Genomic DNA, 14,707 nt, shown 5'->3' on the forward strand with positions numbered 1-14,707 from the left:
TGGGGGCAGTGGGAGAGTGCGGGGGAATGACTAGGGAGAGGACGCACCCTGGATGCTTAGCGTGTGTTGAACGGGCGAATGCGTGTCCAGAGCTGGGTCTGCGGGACTGTGCAGGAGGCGCGCGTGTGCTCCTGACGCGCGCTCGCCCAGGCCTGGAGGGGGCGCCCCGAGCCAAGCGAGGCTCCGGCGGAGGCGGGGTGGGAGGGCGGACGCCTGCCTCAGAGGCTGCCTTGGCGTCCGAAGTCCCCGGCCCTCGCCCAGCCTTTGGCGCTCTCCCGGCTCCCTGCTCCCGCCGGACCGCAGGCTTGCGCGTTCCCGCTGGCCCTGCGGGTGGTGCCCGCGCCTCCGAGGATCGGGCCAACGTGGGCTCCCGATGACCTGGCGCAGCCGTTACGCCGGGCTTGGGACAGCGGCCTCCCGCCAGATCCCCGCCATTCAGACCCCTGAGCCCCGTGGGCAGTCAGCGGGTGCGGCCGAGACCGGCGGGCTGTCCGAGAACACGAGGCATTTAGCGCCCCCACCCCCTCCCCGGCCATTGCGTTTACTTTGGGTGCGGAGCCAGGAGACGGGGAAGGGCTCAGAGCCTGAGGCAGTGCATAGCCCCTTGGCTCACAGCGTAAATAACTCGCCCCCAGCCGATTCCCGAAGCCAGATTACGGGGTCAACCCCGGGAAAAGGGTTCCATTTCCCACGGGGGTTGAGAGCCTGGCCTTGCGCGGGGCGCGATGCCCAGGGGATGAAGGACTTTAACCTGCCACGGGCGGAAAGGGCGTTCGTCCTGTGGTAACTGGCACATTTGAGGACAAATAATAAAAACGAGAACAACAAGTTAATGGGAACAGAAAATTCAACTCCCGGCCTGCCGTTTGCCTTGGACAACAGGGGCCCGCGGTGCGGCTGCTGCCCCCTGGCAGCGGAGCTGGGCAGTGCGGCCCTCACGCCCCGGCTCCGGGATTGCAGGCAGAGTGTTTTGAGAGAGTAGTGGTGCAGGCTGCTGGGGGTTCACAGGTGCGTTTTGGTTACACTAGTTTTTTTTTTTTTTTTAAACAATAAAAATTATTTTCCATTTAATTTGAAATACAGACACAAAGGGACAGAGATAGAGATCGTGCATCTGTTTCCTCCCCAAATGCCGGCAACAGCCAGGGCTGGGCCAGGCTAACGCCAGGAGCCCTGAACTCAATCCGGGTATCCCACTTGGGTGGCAGGGACTCGAGTACTTGAGCCTTCATCTTCTGCCTTCCAGAGTCTGCATGAGCAGAGAGCTAGAGTCAAGAGCAGAGCCGAGACTTGAACTTAGCTATGTAGGCAATGAGATGTGGGGGTTTTAATCACGCTGCCAGTTGTCCACCCTGCAGTGACACTCTGTATGTTGTGCTGAAACCCGTTATTATCCCAACTCATGTTCTAAAGCAACAGTCCTAAAGAATATGAAAGCAGCGTTTCTCTTTCTGGGGTGTTTTAATTTGCTGCTAACCGAGAAAGGGATGTGCTGACGACAATGAGGTTTTGAGCTTCTTAACATAACCGACATTCTGTGTAGGGGAGTTGCAGAGCTTGTACCACTTGAAGAATTACAAATGTGGGTGCTAGAAACAGAGGTGTGGCAATTTCAGCATCCACCAAAATGGCAACTCACGGGTCAAGACGAGTGGTACAGGATGGGAGTGTTGGCAATTTTAACAAACACGGTATCGCTTTGCCCCTGAACACAAGGAGAAATGACACCTGGATGTGGGAAAGAAGAAGGCCTTCACAAAGGAGGCCAGCCGAAGCTGAAGAAGTGTTTCGCAGGTAAATGATGAAAACTAGGAAGCCAATGAAATTTGAGCTTTCACGGAAAACAAATTACAGACTCCATCCCTGTCACTTCTCTGGACCACACAGCATCGTGGGAGACGCTGAGCGTGCCGAGCGTGTCAGTGTGTCCGGCTTGTAGCTCCGTGCTACCACACGGAAAACTTTTTAAAAAATAAAAATATCTAAAGGAGCCGGCTGTCACTGGTGATTGCGTCCACCTAAGGAGGACTGGAGTTGATAACTCAAGGATGTAACGGGGGCTGGTCACAGCAGGGCCTACCTGTCACCGTGGGAGGGGCGGTGGCGTTGAGAAACCTGGTTGCTTCCTTTGCAGTTGGTTTCAAGTTCATGTGACTCAGGTTGTTAGGACCTTTCTATTAGCTACAGTTCCAGGAGGACTGACTGGCCCTGTCCATCCTTTCCTATACTGTCAGACTCTAATTTTTTTTTTTAAGATTTATTTATTTATTTAAAAGAGTTATACAAAGAGAGAAGGAGAGGTCTTCCATCTGCTGGTTCACTCCCCAATTGGCCACAACGGCTGGAGCTGCTCTGATCTGAAGCCAGAAGCCAGGAGCTTCTTCCAGGTCTCTCATGTGGGTGGAGGGGCCCAAGGATTTGGGCCATCTTCCACTGCTTTCCCAGGCCATAGCAGAGAGCTGGATTGGAAGTGGAGCAGCCGAGACTCGAACTGACACCTATATGGGATGCCGGCACTGCAGGCGGCAGCTTTATCCGTTACGCCACAGCGCTGGCCCCATCTGTCAGAGACAATAAAACAAGGGAGGAATGAACCTGGGCAAGCAGGAGGCACCAGATTCGGAGGTAACACTGACAGTAAGAAGTAGCTGCCCTGCAATTTCATTAGTCTGTGTGTGTCTGTTACCATTTTATGGAACAGATGGTGGTGAAATTTAAAGACACCATGTCAGTCATTTCCTCGATGGCACTGGGGATGATTTGTTTTTGAAGATAATGGTAAGGGGCTGGTGCTGTGGCATAGCGGGTAAAGCTGCTGCATGCAGTGCCGGCATTCCTTATGGGCACCAGTTCAAGTCCCAGCTGCTCCACTTCCGATCCAGCTCTCTGCTATGGCCTGGGAAAGCAGTAGAAGATGACCCAAGTCCTTGGGCCCCTGCATCCGTGTGGGAGACCTGGAAGAAGCTCCTGGCTCCTGGCTTCGGATTGGGGCAGCTCCAGCCGTTGCGGCCATCTGGGGAGTGAATCAGCGGATGGAAGGCCTCTCTCTCTCTCTCTGCCTTTCCTTCTCTCCTTGTGTAGCTCTGACTTTCAAGTAAATAAACAAATCTTAAAAAAAAAAAAGATAATGGTAACTCAGTTCTACAGCAATGAAGTAATGAAGTGATTTGCTTCTCCAATCTTAAAGGAAAACCCACGATTCCAAGGACTGAAGTGAGTGTGTTTGGGGCATGATGAGTTTGTAAAATTTGTAAATAACTGTTTTTTTTTTTTGCATTTCTGCTTTTTTAAAAATTTCTAGTAGAAGCCATTAATTGTTTCCTGTTGAACAGCAGTATACTAAGAATATTCAGAAAAAATATGTATCTTTATGTATGAACATGATGTTGGAAACGCTTCACACTTACAATTTTGTTTTTGGCTTTGCATCCGTTTTATCTGAAATATTTACCTGCCTCAGGAGCAGTCTTTGGGAAAGTTACCTGTATCCCTTCTCCCGTTTGGGTCCGTGTGGGCATATGCCTTCCACAGACATTACCCTTCTGCACTTTCAGCTGGACTCGGAGCAGTGAGAAGAGCCTGTGGTAATTTGCAGCCTTTATTCTGGACTTCCCCATGTCATTGAGTTTAATGGTGTTGATTTTTTCCCCTTATGACTTCTCTTTTATGGTTTTTTTTTTTTAATTCTCTTTCTCTCCTCTCTCTCTCTCTTTTTAAGATTTATTTATTTATTTGAAAGGCAGAGATACAGAGAGAGAGGAGAGAGAGAAAGAGATCTTCCATTCTCTGGTTCATTCCCCAGATGACTGCAATGACCAGGGCTAGGCCAGGCCGGAGCCAGGAGCTTCTTCTGGGTCTCCCATGTGGGTTCAGGGGCCCAGGCACTTGAGCTGTCCTCCGTTGCTTTCTCAGGCACATTAGCAGGGGCTTGGATGGGAAGTGGAGCAGCCAGGACTCCATCTGGTGCCCACGCGGGATGCTGGCACTGCAGGCGGTGGCTTAACCTTCTGTGCCACAGTGCCAGCCCCTCTTTTATGGTTTTATGCCTTACCTAAGAAATTCTTTTCTGCCATAAGATTATGAATACATTCACCTATTTTTCTGCTATATCATACATTTTAAACATTCAGTCTTTAACCAGCCTTCTATGTTGAAACATTTGAGGGGCTGTGATAATGTCAAGATAGAAGTGTTTTTAAAAGCAGAAGAACAATTAGAACCTTAAAGAATTTTAACAAAGGTTTATATATTTATTTATTTGAAAGATGGGGTGAAAATGAGAGAGAGAGAGAGAGAAGGAAAGAGAGAGAGAGAGAGAGAGAGAGAGAGAGAGAGAGAGAGGAAAGAGCTTCCATCTGCTTGTTCACTTTCTTAATGCCAGCAACAGCCAGGGCTGGGCCAGGCTGAAGCCAGAGCCAGGAACTCTATCTGGTCTCCCACATGGATGACAGGGACCCAAGCATTGGTCCTTCCTCTTCTGCCTTCCTAGATGCATTAGCAGGAAGCTGGATTAGAAGTGAAGTAGCTGGGACGCGAAGCAGCACTCTTTTTTCTGTATTTTTTTTTTAAAGATTTATTTATTTGAAAGGCAGAATTACAGAGAGGCAAAGCGAGAAAGAGAGAGAGAGAGAGAGAGAGAGAGAGATCTTTTGTCATTAGTTTTCTCACCAAATGGCCACAAGGACTGGAACTGGGCCAATCTGAAGCCAGGATCCAGGAGCTTCTTCCAGGTCTCCCACATGGGTGCAGGGGCCCAAGGACTTGGGCCATCTTCCACTGCTTTTTTGAACACATTAGCAGGGAGCTGGATTGGAAGTGGAGCAGCTGGAACTTGAACCGGCAGCCATGTGGGATGCCGGCACTGCAGGTGGTGGCTTTACCCATTACAACACAACACCGGCCCCCAAAATGGCACTCTTATATGGGATGCCAGCATCTCAAGTGGTGGCTTAAACTGATGTGCCACAATGCTGGCCATCCCTTAAAGAATTTTTTAAAAAATTTATTTGCTATTTGAGAGATGGAGAGGGAGGGAGGAAGGGATAACGTGAGAGAGAGGGAGAGAGAGAAAGAGCTCATTTATAGCCAGAGCTAGACCAAGCTGTGCCTGGAACTCAATCCAGGTCTTCCACATGGGCGGCAGGAACCCAATTACTTGAGCCATCACCACTGCCTCCCAGGGTTTGCATCAGCAAGAAGCTGGAATCAGGAACAGAGCCAGGTATGAAACGCAGGTATTGAGCCTAGGTACTCTGATGGCGGACCTGAGTGTCTTAAACCACTGGGCTAAATGCCTGCCCCTGGAATCTTTAAGAAAAAGAACAAGCAGAATGACAAAGGGAAAGCAAGGATGGTACACTGCTGTGCTCTGCAATGAACATTCGCAGAGTCGTAGCCATAAGTGATCATGATCTTAGTGGTGAGCCTGTGTCTGGAGGATGGAGTGGCAGGAGAAGAGGTTTGGTAAGAAAGATGAATCTTCTTTGTGTAGCAGGAAGTGAGTTGCCAATGTTTAAAATAGATACAGAAAGAAACTGAGACTTAAAACAAGTATTTAGGTGTTTGACACTACCTCCTAGAAGAAATAGTTTCAGAAGTAAAAGTTGTTGGAAATGGTATTGTTCAGAATAAGCCTTTGTGTACTTTTTGAAACTCTAAAAAACTACAAATATGTATTATTTGTTTTTTCTGTTTGAATTATGCATCTTGCAGAAAGAAGAAAGAACGGGAGAACATTGCTGAGGGTGAAAGCTACAGTGAGAGTGGCCATTTGTTCTCTGATGGAAATAACACGTTGCAGGTCTACTCAGGGCAGGGCTTGAGGCAAATACCGGGCACGCAGCTGCGGCAGGAAAACCTCGTGAAACAGGAGCTTTTGTCTGTTCTGCTTGTTTTTCCTTTTACTTTAGCACAAGCAAAAGTTCTTGGTCAGGTTTATTTTGCTTTGAGGTTATATTTCTTTATTTTAAAAATGAAAACACTTTAAATTGACATGTCCATATTTATGTGATGATCCCATACATATATACAATGTGTCACAGTCAAATCAGGGTAATTAGCATTTCCAGCTCCTCAAACCTCTATTGTTTCTTTATGTCCGGGAAACTTCCAGCAACTCTCTTCTAATTGTTTTGAAATGTGTAATAAGTTGTTGTAAATTGTGCTCACTCTAATGTGCTACAGAGCACGGAACCCGTGCCTGTTACCCACCCTCTCTACCCCGCTCCCTCGCCCCTTCCCAGCCTCTACTTCTATGAGACCTGTTCTTCCAGCTTCCACATGGGAGCGAGGACATTTGAGATTTGTTTTTCTGTGCCTGGCTTATTTCACTTGACATGCTGTCCTCCAGTTCCATCCACATTGGCAGGGCTGAAGGGACAGGCATCCTGATGTCAAAGGCCCTTCTGCCTTTTGTAAAAGTCTAAGCATGGGAAGGGATTGTGTCCAGGAGGGGCTGGGGAGAGGGAGAGACTACGGAGGAGGGGAGAATTCTTTAAGACCATGGAGGGATTGCTGTGTAGGTCCAGCCAGCATGGACATTGGGCTCTGATCCCTGGCCATAAGGGAACAGGTGACAGGACATAGGGATGTCTTGGGAGACCGGGTCCAAGCCCAGAGGGTCTCATGTCTGAATTCCCATGTCTCAAATGTGGCACAGAGATGAGAGCTTGAAAGTTGAGGCCCTGCAGAGATAGATCTGACCGTAGCGGTCAGAGCATGATGGCGTGCAGGACAGGCAGGACCCCCCCCCCCCCCAGCCTTCTATGACCTCTGCATGGCTCTTGGCAGATGCAAGGGCTTGGAATAGGAATCAAGTTCATTTAAAGGACATTGCAAAATGTTATTTCTTGCACATCTGAATGTATAGGCTAAGATCACACCTATTGCACAGGGGTAGGTAGGGAGGAGTCCCTGTCTTCCCCAGCCTCTGGAGGAGCGAACAAGCACATACTTTAATGATTTTATGATAAGCAATAAATGCTGTGGCACTCAGGCTCCTATGGAAGGAAGAGGTGGTGGGGTGGCGAGGTCTGGCTTTTCGAGTCCCTGCCTTCCTTGCCCGCCTTCCCCACCCCCTCCAGGATCTGTCTTCTTTCCCACATTGCCTGACCTCATCCGCTGGCCTCCCCTCTGCCTGCTTGGGAGGTGGGGGGCGGGTGTGGAAGCCCGGCTGGGGTCTTCTTGGAGAGCAGAATCCTGGGACTCTAAAAATCCACCCCGCGAAACTTATTTCTTGGCTTCAAGAGGTTAAAGGGTCCCCGGGACCCTGGGTCTCTGCCAGGGGAGGAAGAAGAAAACAGAAAGGAAAGGGAGAAGGCTATTCCAACTGGTGGACAGCTGAGGGAGCCCAGGGGCCCAGACCGGGAGCAGAAGGGCACCATGGCCCCATCAAACAAAGAGGGGAGGCTGGGGGACCAAGCCTCGTGGAACAGGGCGGAAGGGGGTCCTCTTAGCTCGTAGGGAGGGGATCCCTGGGGCTGGAAATGTGTCCAGGGTGGGGTGGGACTTGTGTTTGCCTGTGTTCCAGGTGGGCCCAGACCCTAGCCTCACCCTTGGGGACCTTTTCGGAGGTCCTTGGAGGTTCTCCTGCAGTCCCCTGATAGATCTGGGCAAAGATCTGGAGCTCACCCCTGGAGTAGGGGAGTGCTGTGCAGATCCAGGGCAGGGATCTCGGCAGGATCTCTCTGGGTCTGCTGTCCCCTGCAGGACTGGATCCCGCAGGGCCACCAGCCTCCCTTCCACTTCCCAGGTGTGTGGGCCCTGAGAAGGAAGGGAACCCTTGGCATAAGTTGAAGTGTAGAATTTGCCAGCCTATGCCTTTGGCTGGGTGTGATCCCACCCTGTAGCGACCGTAACTTTCCCACAGATGCAAACACACAGGACCAGGTACTTGGGTGGGAGGCCAGAACAGCTTTTTATTCAGTTAGGTATAAATCATATTTACAAGGAAGAAGGGGGCACAGCAGGGTCAGGGCCAGGGCCAGGGTGACCTCTCACTGGGGCAGTCCTGCTGCCTCCTCTTGCATTCCCTAGGAGACTCTCTCTCTCTCCTGTCTCTCTGGGCCTGGCCTGGCCTGGGCTGAGCTGGGAAGGCAGGCGGGATGGTTGAAGCAGGAGAAGGGGTGTGGCAAAGCCTGCACAGCGTGGCTGCTCTGGGGCCCCTGAGTTCAATCTCTTTCCAAGTCCACTTCTTGCCCCTTGCTCCGCGGCTTGAACTGCTGTAGGAATCACGTGGAGGAGGGTACCCCCTTTCCATAGAAGGAGGAAGCCCTCTTTCTTGTCTGCCAACCCGATCGCGACCACTTGAGTAGAGATCACTTCGGCTGCTTGAGTAACTGTCTCGACTTCCACCATATCCGTCACGTGAGCTGCTGTAATCATCATAGCGACTGCTTCCACCATAAGATGGCGGGGGCCCTCGTGTAGGTGGAGCACTACGTGAGTTACCATAACTCTCATAGGAATCTCGGTAGGAACCTCCACTTGGATGATCTGAATAGTCCCGATCACGACCATATCCATCTCTATCACTATAGCCTCTTGATGGATAGTCATCACGTGAACTGGAATGACCATAATCACGGTAGGTATAGTCTCTTGGTGGTGGTGCATAATCTCTTGTATCACGAGAACTCGGGTAATCTCTGCTTGAATAGCTGTCTTTAGTTGAGTATCCATCATCTCTTGGGGACAAATAAACATTTCTGCGAGAGGGCAGGGGTTCCCTCCGAGGTGGGCCTCCGTAACTGTCTCTTCCACGTGATACAGGGGCTCTTCCTCCCATTCCACTGCTGCTGCGAACTGGTCTTGAAGGGGCTGATCTTTTAGGAGGAGGACCCCCACTTCGTGGTGGTGGTCCTCTTTTTACTGGAAGAGGTCCCCTGGAAGAACTCATGTTAAAATTCATGGAATAGCCACCATCGTCCATGTGCCCTCCACGTGAGCGCCTTTTTTTTATTTAGAACCGGGATTAAGATTGGCCATGGAGTTAAACTTGTTTTGGAGGGGAATTTTAAGCATCTAAGATACAGATAGAAGGATTTAGGCTTGGGCATAATGCGGGTATTTATCTGGTGTAGATGAGAGGTTATTGGCCGTCCTCCTACTAACCACCCATGCTTGTGGGCTTTGAGTGACTCTTGTAGTTATGTTTCAACTAAGGAAGGTAGACCGCTAGGCCGTGGAGAGCCTAACATCACAGTGTTCTATATCAAACTTTTTTGGCCATGTAAACATTTTTGGTTAATACCCACCAATATTTCCTTTCTTTTGTTTTTTTTTTTTTAAACAGTATACACAGTTGTGAACCACTGTATTAATGCATTCTTGGTAGAGTAGATTGAAATTATGTTTTAGCAAAAATAAAAATACTACCAAAATAAAAGGAAGGAAGATTGAGGGAAGGAGAGAAATCTGGTTATCGTCTTAGAATTGTACCTATGAAATGAATGAAATCTGTTCTTTTTATATAGTTTACAAAAGATGTATTTATTTGAAAGAGAGTTACAGGGAAAGGGGGAGAGACAGAGAGATCCTCCTTCCGCTGGTTTACTCCCCAGATGGCTGCAACGATGGTGCTGGGCTGGGCCAAAGCCAGGAGCCAGGAGCTTCTTCTGGTTCTCTCCTGTGAGTTCAGGGGCTGGAGTACTTGGGTCATCCTCCGCTGCTTTCCCAGGCCAAAGCAGAGAGCTGGATCAGAAGTGGAGCAGCCGGGGCTCAAACCGGCACCCATTTGGGATGCGGCACGGCAGCAGCAGCAGCAGCTTTACCTGCTCTGCTACGCCACAACACCAGCCCCTGCTCTCTTTATAGTAATACATTAAAAAAAAAGTCTCTAGGATTTTTCTTTCTTTTCTTTCTTTTTTTTTTTTTTGACAGGCAGAGTGGATAGGGAGAGAGAGAGAAAAAGGTCTTCCTTTTTGCTGTTGGTTCACCCTCCAATGGCCGCTGCGGCCAGCGCATCGCGCCGATCTGAAGCCAGGAGCCAGGAGCTTCTCCTGGTCTCCCATGCGGGTGCAGGGCCCAAGGACTTGGGCCATCCTCCACTGCCTTCCCGGGCCATAGCAGAGAGCTGGCCTGGAAGAGGGGCAACCGGGATAGAATCCGGCGCCCCAACCGGGACTAGAACCTGGTGTGCCGGTGCCACAAGGCGGAGGATTAAGTCACGGCGCCGGCCTAGGATTTTCTTTAAAAAAGGTTTATTTGAAGGACAGAGCTACAGAGAGGGAGAGACAGTGAGAGATCTGTCACCCATTGGTCCATTCGACCCAAATTGCCATAATGGCTAGGGGTAAGCCAGGCTGAAGTCAGGAGCTTTGAACTCCATCTGAGTCTCCCTTGTAGGTGGCAGGGCCCGAGAACGTGGGCCATGGTCCGCTGCCTTCCCAGGTGCATATGCAGAGCTGGGTCAGAGGTAGTGCCCTCTGACTGGGGCCTGAACCTATGCTCATAGGGGATGCCAGCATCATAGGCGGCAGCTTAACCTACTGTGCCACAGTGCCAGCCCAGCATTTCCTTTCTGAGGTGGAGTTGTTCCAGTCCCATTTGAAGGAACTGGGACTTAGACTTATCTTCGGAAATGGGGCTGGAACTGGGTTTTGGGGTGAGTTGGTCAGGGTGGGGTTGAGGTTCACAGCCTCACATGAGGTCATGCCCCATGTCAGGTGCTCCTTCCCAGGGACAGACGACCTGGTTCTTCATGGTCCCTGAGGGTAACTTGGACCACGTGTGCCTGTCTTGTCCTCCTCTTGGTCTTCTGTGTCACAGTCTAGAGGTCAGGACCCTGCATGATTGGAGCAGCAGTGATCTGGGGCTCTGCTGGTGATGGGTGTGTAGGTGAGGGACAGGGTTGCTGAAGAGCACGGTGGACTCACTTCCTGACCCTGACAATTCTTTAAGGGCACACAGGCAAGTTCTGGAGACCAAGGAGGAATCTGTAGAGGAATCTAAGACTGTGCTGTTAAAGGACAAGCCATGGGTCAGAAATGACAAGCCAGAGTTTGGAGATGAGAAAGACTGCCCTGACCTGAGTTGGTCTAGGGGCTATATGGAGGCAAGGGGCTGGGCAGGAAGGATGGATTTGGGTGCGATTGTGACTGGGTCTGTGAGATGTGTGTGCCAGTCAGCGTGTGCATGTGTTTGTGCCTGTCTCTGCTTGATTCTCTCCCTCAGAGTGTTCATGTAGCTGTGTTACTTAGACCTGTTTGTGCACTCTGAATTTGTGTCTGAGTGGCATGGTTGGCTTTGCGTCTTTTTCTGTACCACCTGTGTGGCCAAGCACTTGTGTTCATGTGTCTGTGTGTGGTTCTGCTCAGGCCTCTCCCTTTTTGCTCCTCCCGTTCCCTGACACATTCCAGCTGCCGGCACTATTTACCGCAAGCAGTGGCTTCTCTTCCCACTGTTTGGGTTCCCATGGTCAGGCTGCCTGCCCAGGACCCTGCCCTGTGGCCTTTGTAACTGACCTGACCTTGAGAGTATTTCTCTCTGGAAATCCCCTAGAATGCTACTTGCCTGGCCTTGGATGGAGAGGAGTTATGGTTGAGGAGAGAGATGAGGCGGGAAAGGGGGCCAGTTGGCAGCACCCACCCCTCCTCCTGGAAACAAGACATCTCTCTCTGGCTGGTTCACAGACTTTCCTGTTTCAATACTCTCGTCAAGCCCAAGTATTCACTGTCCTCGCCTTGCCCTCTCTAGGGATGGGATTGGTTGATTCTCTATCTTTCCACTTTGACCAGGTAGGGTAGGTCCTCCATGTCCCCCATGTGCCCCGGCATCTTAAATGCTTTTATTCTGCTTAATTTTTTCCCCAAAGATTTGTTTTGTTATTTGAAAAGCAGAGAGAGAGAGAGAGAGAGAGAGAGAGAGAGAGAGATGTCAATCTTCCATCTGCTGGTTCACTCCCCAAATGGCTACAATGGCTGGGGCTTGGCCAGGCTGCAGCCAGGAGCCTGGCACTCTGGGTCTCCCATGTGGGTGCTAGAGGCCCAAGCACTTGGGCCGTCCTCTGCTGCTTTCCCAGGACTATTAGCCTGGAGCTGGATTAGAACTGGCACAGCTGGGACTCAAACCAGTGCTCATATGGGGTGCTGGTGTCACAAGCAGTGGCTTAACAAGTGCCTCGTAATGCCAGCTCCGTGCCTGTTTCTTATATCTTCACCTGAACTCAAGGTGCTCCTCCTTCCTTTTCTTTCCCTGCAGTGGGCATGAGAACCAATCTTATCCTTCCTTCTGTGACAGGCCTGGCCTGGCTTGGGCTCCAGTGTCTCAGTGGAGTACTGGGCCTTGGTCGGCTGGTGAAGCAGCAGCAGCCCAGCCACCTCCCACTCTTTGCAGGAAGCAGCATCTCCATGCGGCTCATTCCTGTGCTCATCCTCTGTTCTTTGCCCTCTCTGTCTGGGCTGCAGGGGGCAGGCACATATGTAAAGTGGCCCCTGTCCTCTCTGACCCAATGTTTGACAGGACAGTTGTGGAGAAGCCACTCACCTCCCACTGTTGGCAGTCAGTGGAATGAAATCCAACCCGACAATTCTGACATGTTTTGAGGAGAGCAAGGGAAGGGCTCTAGAAAATATCAGGCCTATTGACCAAGGCATGATGTAGTGCCCAAGCTAGCAGCGATGTGTCCACCTCTGGACTTGTGCCTTTCATTAGGCTTTGCTTCCTCTGATTTTGGCCTCTCTTGAAACCTGGGGGAGGTGAAGGGGTTTTGCTAGGGTTTGAGATGGCATGCGTGAGGCTTCCTCCATGTGCTTCCTATGTGAATCATAGGCTCTGATCCTGCCTTCTCCTACTCTTGACTTTGCTGAGAACTTAAATTCCTGGTGGCCTTCATTTCAGTTCATCTGTCTGCCCACAGCCCTCTGTTGTGGGAGTTTGGTCTACAGTCTGAGCCCATGCTGGCCTATGGGAAGTAGGAGCCTGTGGGAGACCGTGGAAGGACCTACTCCACCCTAATCAGGATGTGTGCACGCTAACCGTGGATTCCATCTGATGCCACTGTGACACATCTGAGTCCATTCCCTTCATCCTGGACCTCCCTGTAGCCCCCTAGCCCTGTGGCTTTCTGCCAAGCTTCCACCACGCAGAGGATGTGCCTGTCACAAGACCTCCTTTGATCTTTGGCTTGCTTTAGGAAAACACCTGGAGAGTCTTGGCTCAGCAAGGCTGGACCTTGTGCCTGCCTGCCCTTGGGGCCCAGGTAGGGGCCAGTTAGGCACGGAGCCCCCATTCAGAGGAGGGACACATCCCTGGCTCTTTGTATCCTAGCAGTGGACACGCTCTACTAAATGCAGGGTCCTAGCTGGGGAAGCAGGTCTGCCACTACTTCCTGGGTTCATGAGATGGTGAGTGATCTTGAACTTTCTTAGGAACCAAATGTTCACATGTCCATGATAACACCTCACAAAGAAGCCATCACATGCCTTGCCTTTTCTCCAGCTCTTGGAGTGAGGATACAGAGGGGCTTCTTTCTGAGATGTTACGTGGCCAAAACAGAAGCCCATGCCACGTTCCCTGGGCATCCTCTCTGTCTTCCTGCTTCTGCTTCCCATTTCTCTCTTCCCATCCCTAAGTCTCCTTGGTCCCTCATTGATCATAGGATTCCTCTCTACCCCGTTTCTATGACTCCGGCCCCACAGTCTTGCTCAGGTTCCACACAGAGTTTTCTCTGTGATCTTTCCTGCTGCTCCAATATCCAAGAGCTCTTGCTTCATGCACATGATTGGCAATCTCAACTTTTTCATGCTCACCTGGCATTCAGTCTACCACCAACTTGTTAGACCCTAATAGGATGTTTCCACAGTAACTCCCAGAATTCCTATTTACCTCCATTTTTTTTGGTTTTGGTTGCCATATAGCCCTTGCCTCTTAGAGTCCTTGTCCCTTCCCGGATTTTCATAAACCCCACTGGATCGTTGCCCGTAGTGTAGTTGCTGGAGAAAACTTTCCTCCTGATGCACAAAGTCCTTGCTCACCAATGCTGTATTCTGTACCGACAGAAAAGGGTCTGCATTTAGCCAAAGCCTAGATCCCCCTCTGTGGACCAGCTCCCGCTTCTTTCTTCTCTGCCATCACTTATTCCAGAAGTTCTGCCCTTGCTCTCCTGCATCACTTATTCCTCTCAACAGAATCTTTTCCACTAACTTTTAACACCTTTGTGTTCAGTACTTAAATGAACCCCTCTTGTGCTATTAAAAATGTGTTTTTAAACAAAAATCCCTGGAGGAGTTGATTTCACTTGCTATGACCAATTGTTCTCCTCCCACTGTCTCTTGAGTCCACTTTAGTCCTGTCTTCACCCACATTGCTCACCTGAATGTGTACTTCTGAATGTCGTGAATGACCTTGATGCTGCCAAGGCTGATGAGCCTCATCTCGACTGACGGACAACTTTTCATGCAGTTGTTCACTTTCATCTTGAAAACACTTCTGGTACATCACAGGCTTCTAGCTTTCCTCCTGCTTCACTGGCTGCTGCTTTTCAGCTCCTCGGCATGCTAGGTCTTCCTTCACTTTTCTGTTTCTTAATGTGGGGTTCTCCCAGAGCCCAGTTTTTATTTAAAAAAAATTTTTTTTTAATTTTTGACAGGCAGAGTGGACAGTGAGAGAGAGAGACAGATAGAAAGGTCTTCCTTTGCCGTTGGTTCACCCTCCAATGGCCGCCATGGCCGGTGCACTGCGCTGATCCAAAGGCAGGAGCCAGGTGCTT

At 50.4% G+C, this 14,707-nt stretch overlaps 1 protein-coding gene across 1 annotated transcript; it reads right to left on the reverse strand.

The window, feature by feature from the left end:
- Window positions 1-218: 218 nt before the first annotated feature.
- On the reverse strand, window positions 219-14,372 carry LOC133770980 (RNA-binding motif protein, X chromosome-like). Its single transcript, XM_062206755.1, has 3 exons — window positions 14,311-14,372; window positions 8,071-8,948; window positions 219-487 (listed from the first exon to the last, which is right to left on the reverse strand). Exons 1-3 carry the CDS (start codon window positions 14,370-14,372, stop codon window positions 219-221), a joined length of 1,209 nt encoding a protein of 402 aa, XP_062062739.1.
- Window positions 14,373-14,707: the final 335 nt, after the last annotated feature.

This window comes from Lepus europaeus, chromosome 12, assembly GCF_033115175.1.
Source record: "Lepus europaeus isolate LE1 chromosome 12, mLepTim1.pri, whole genome shotgun sequence".
Lineage (NCBI taxonomy): Eukaryota > Metazoa > Chordata > Mammalia > Lagomorpha > Leporidae > Lepus > Lepus europaeus.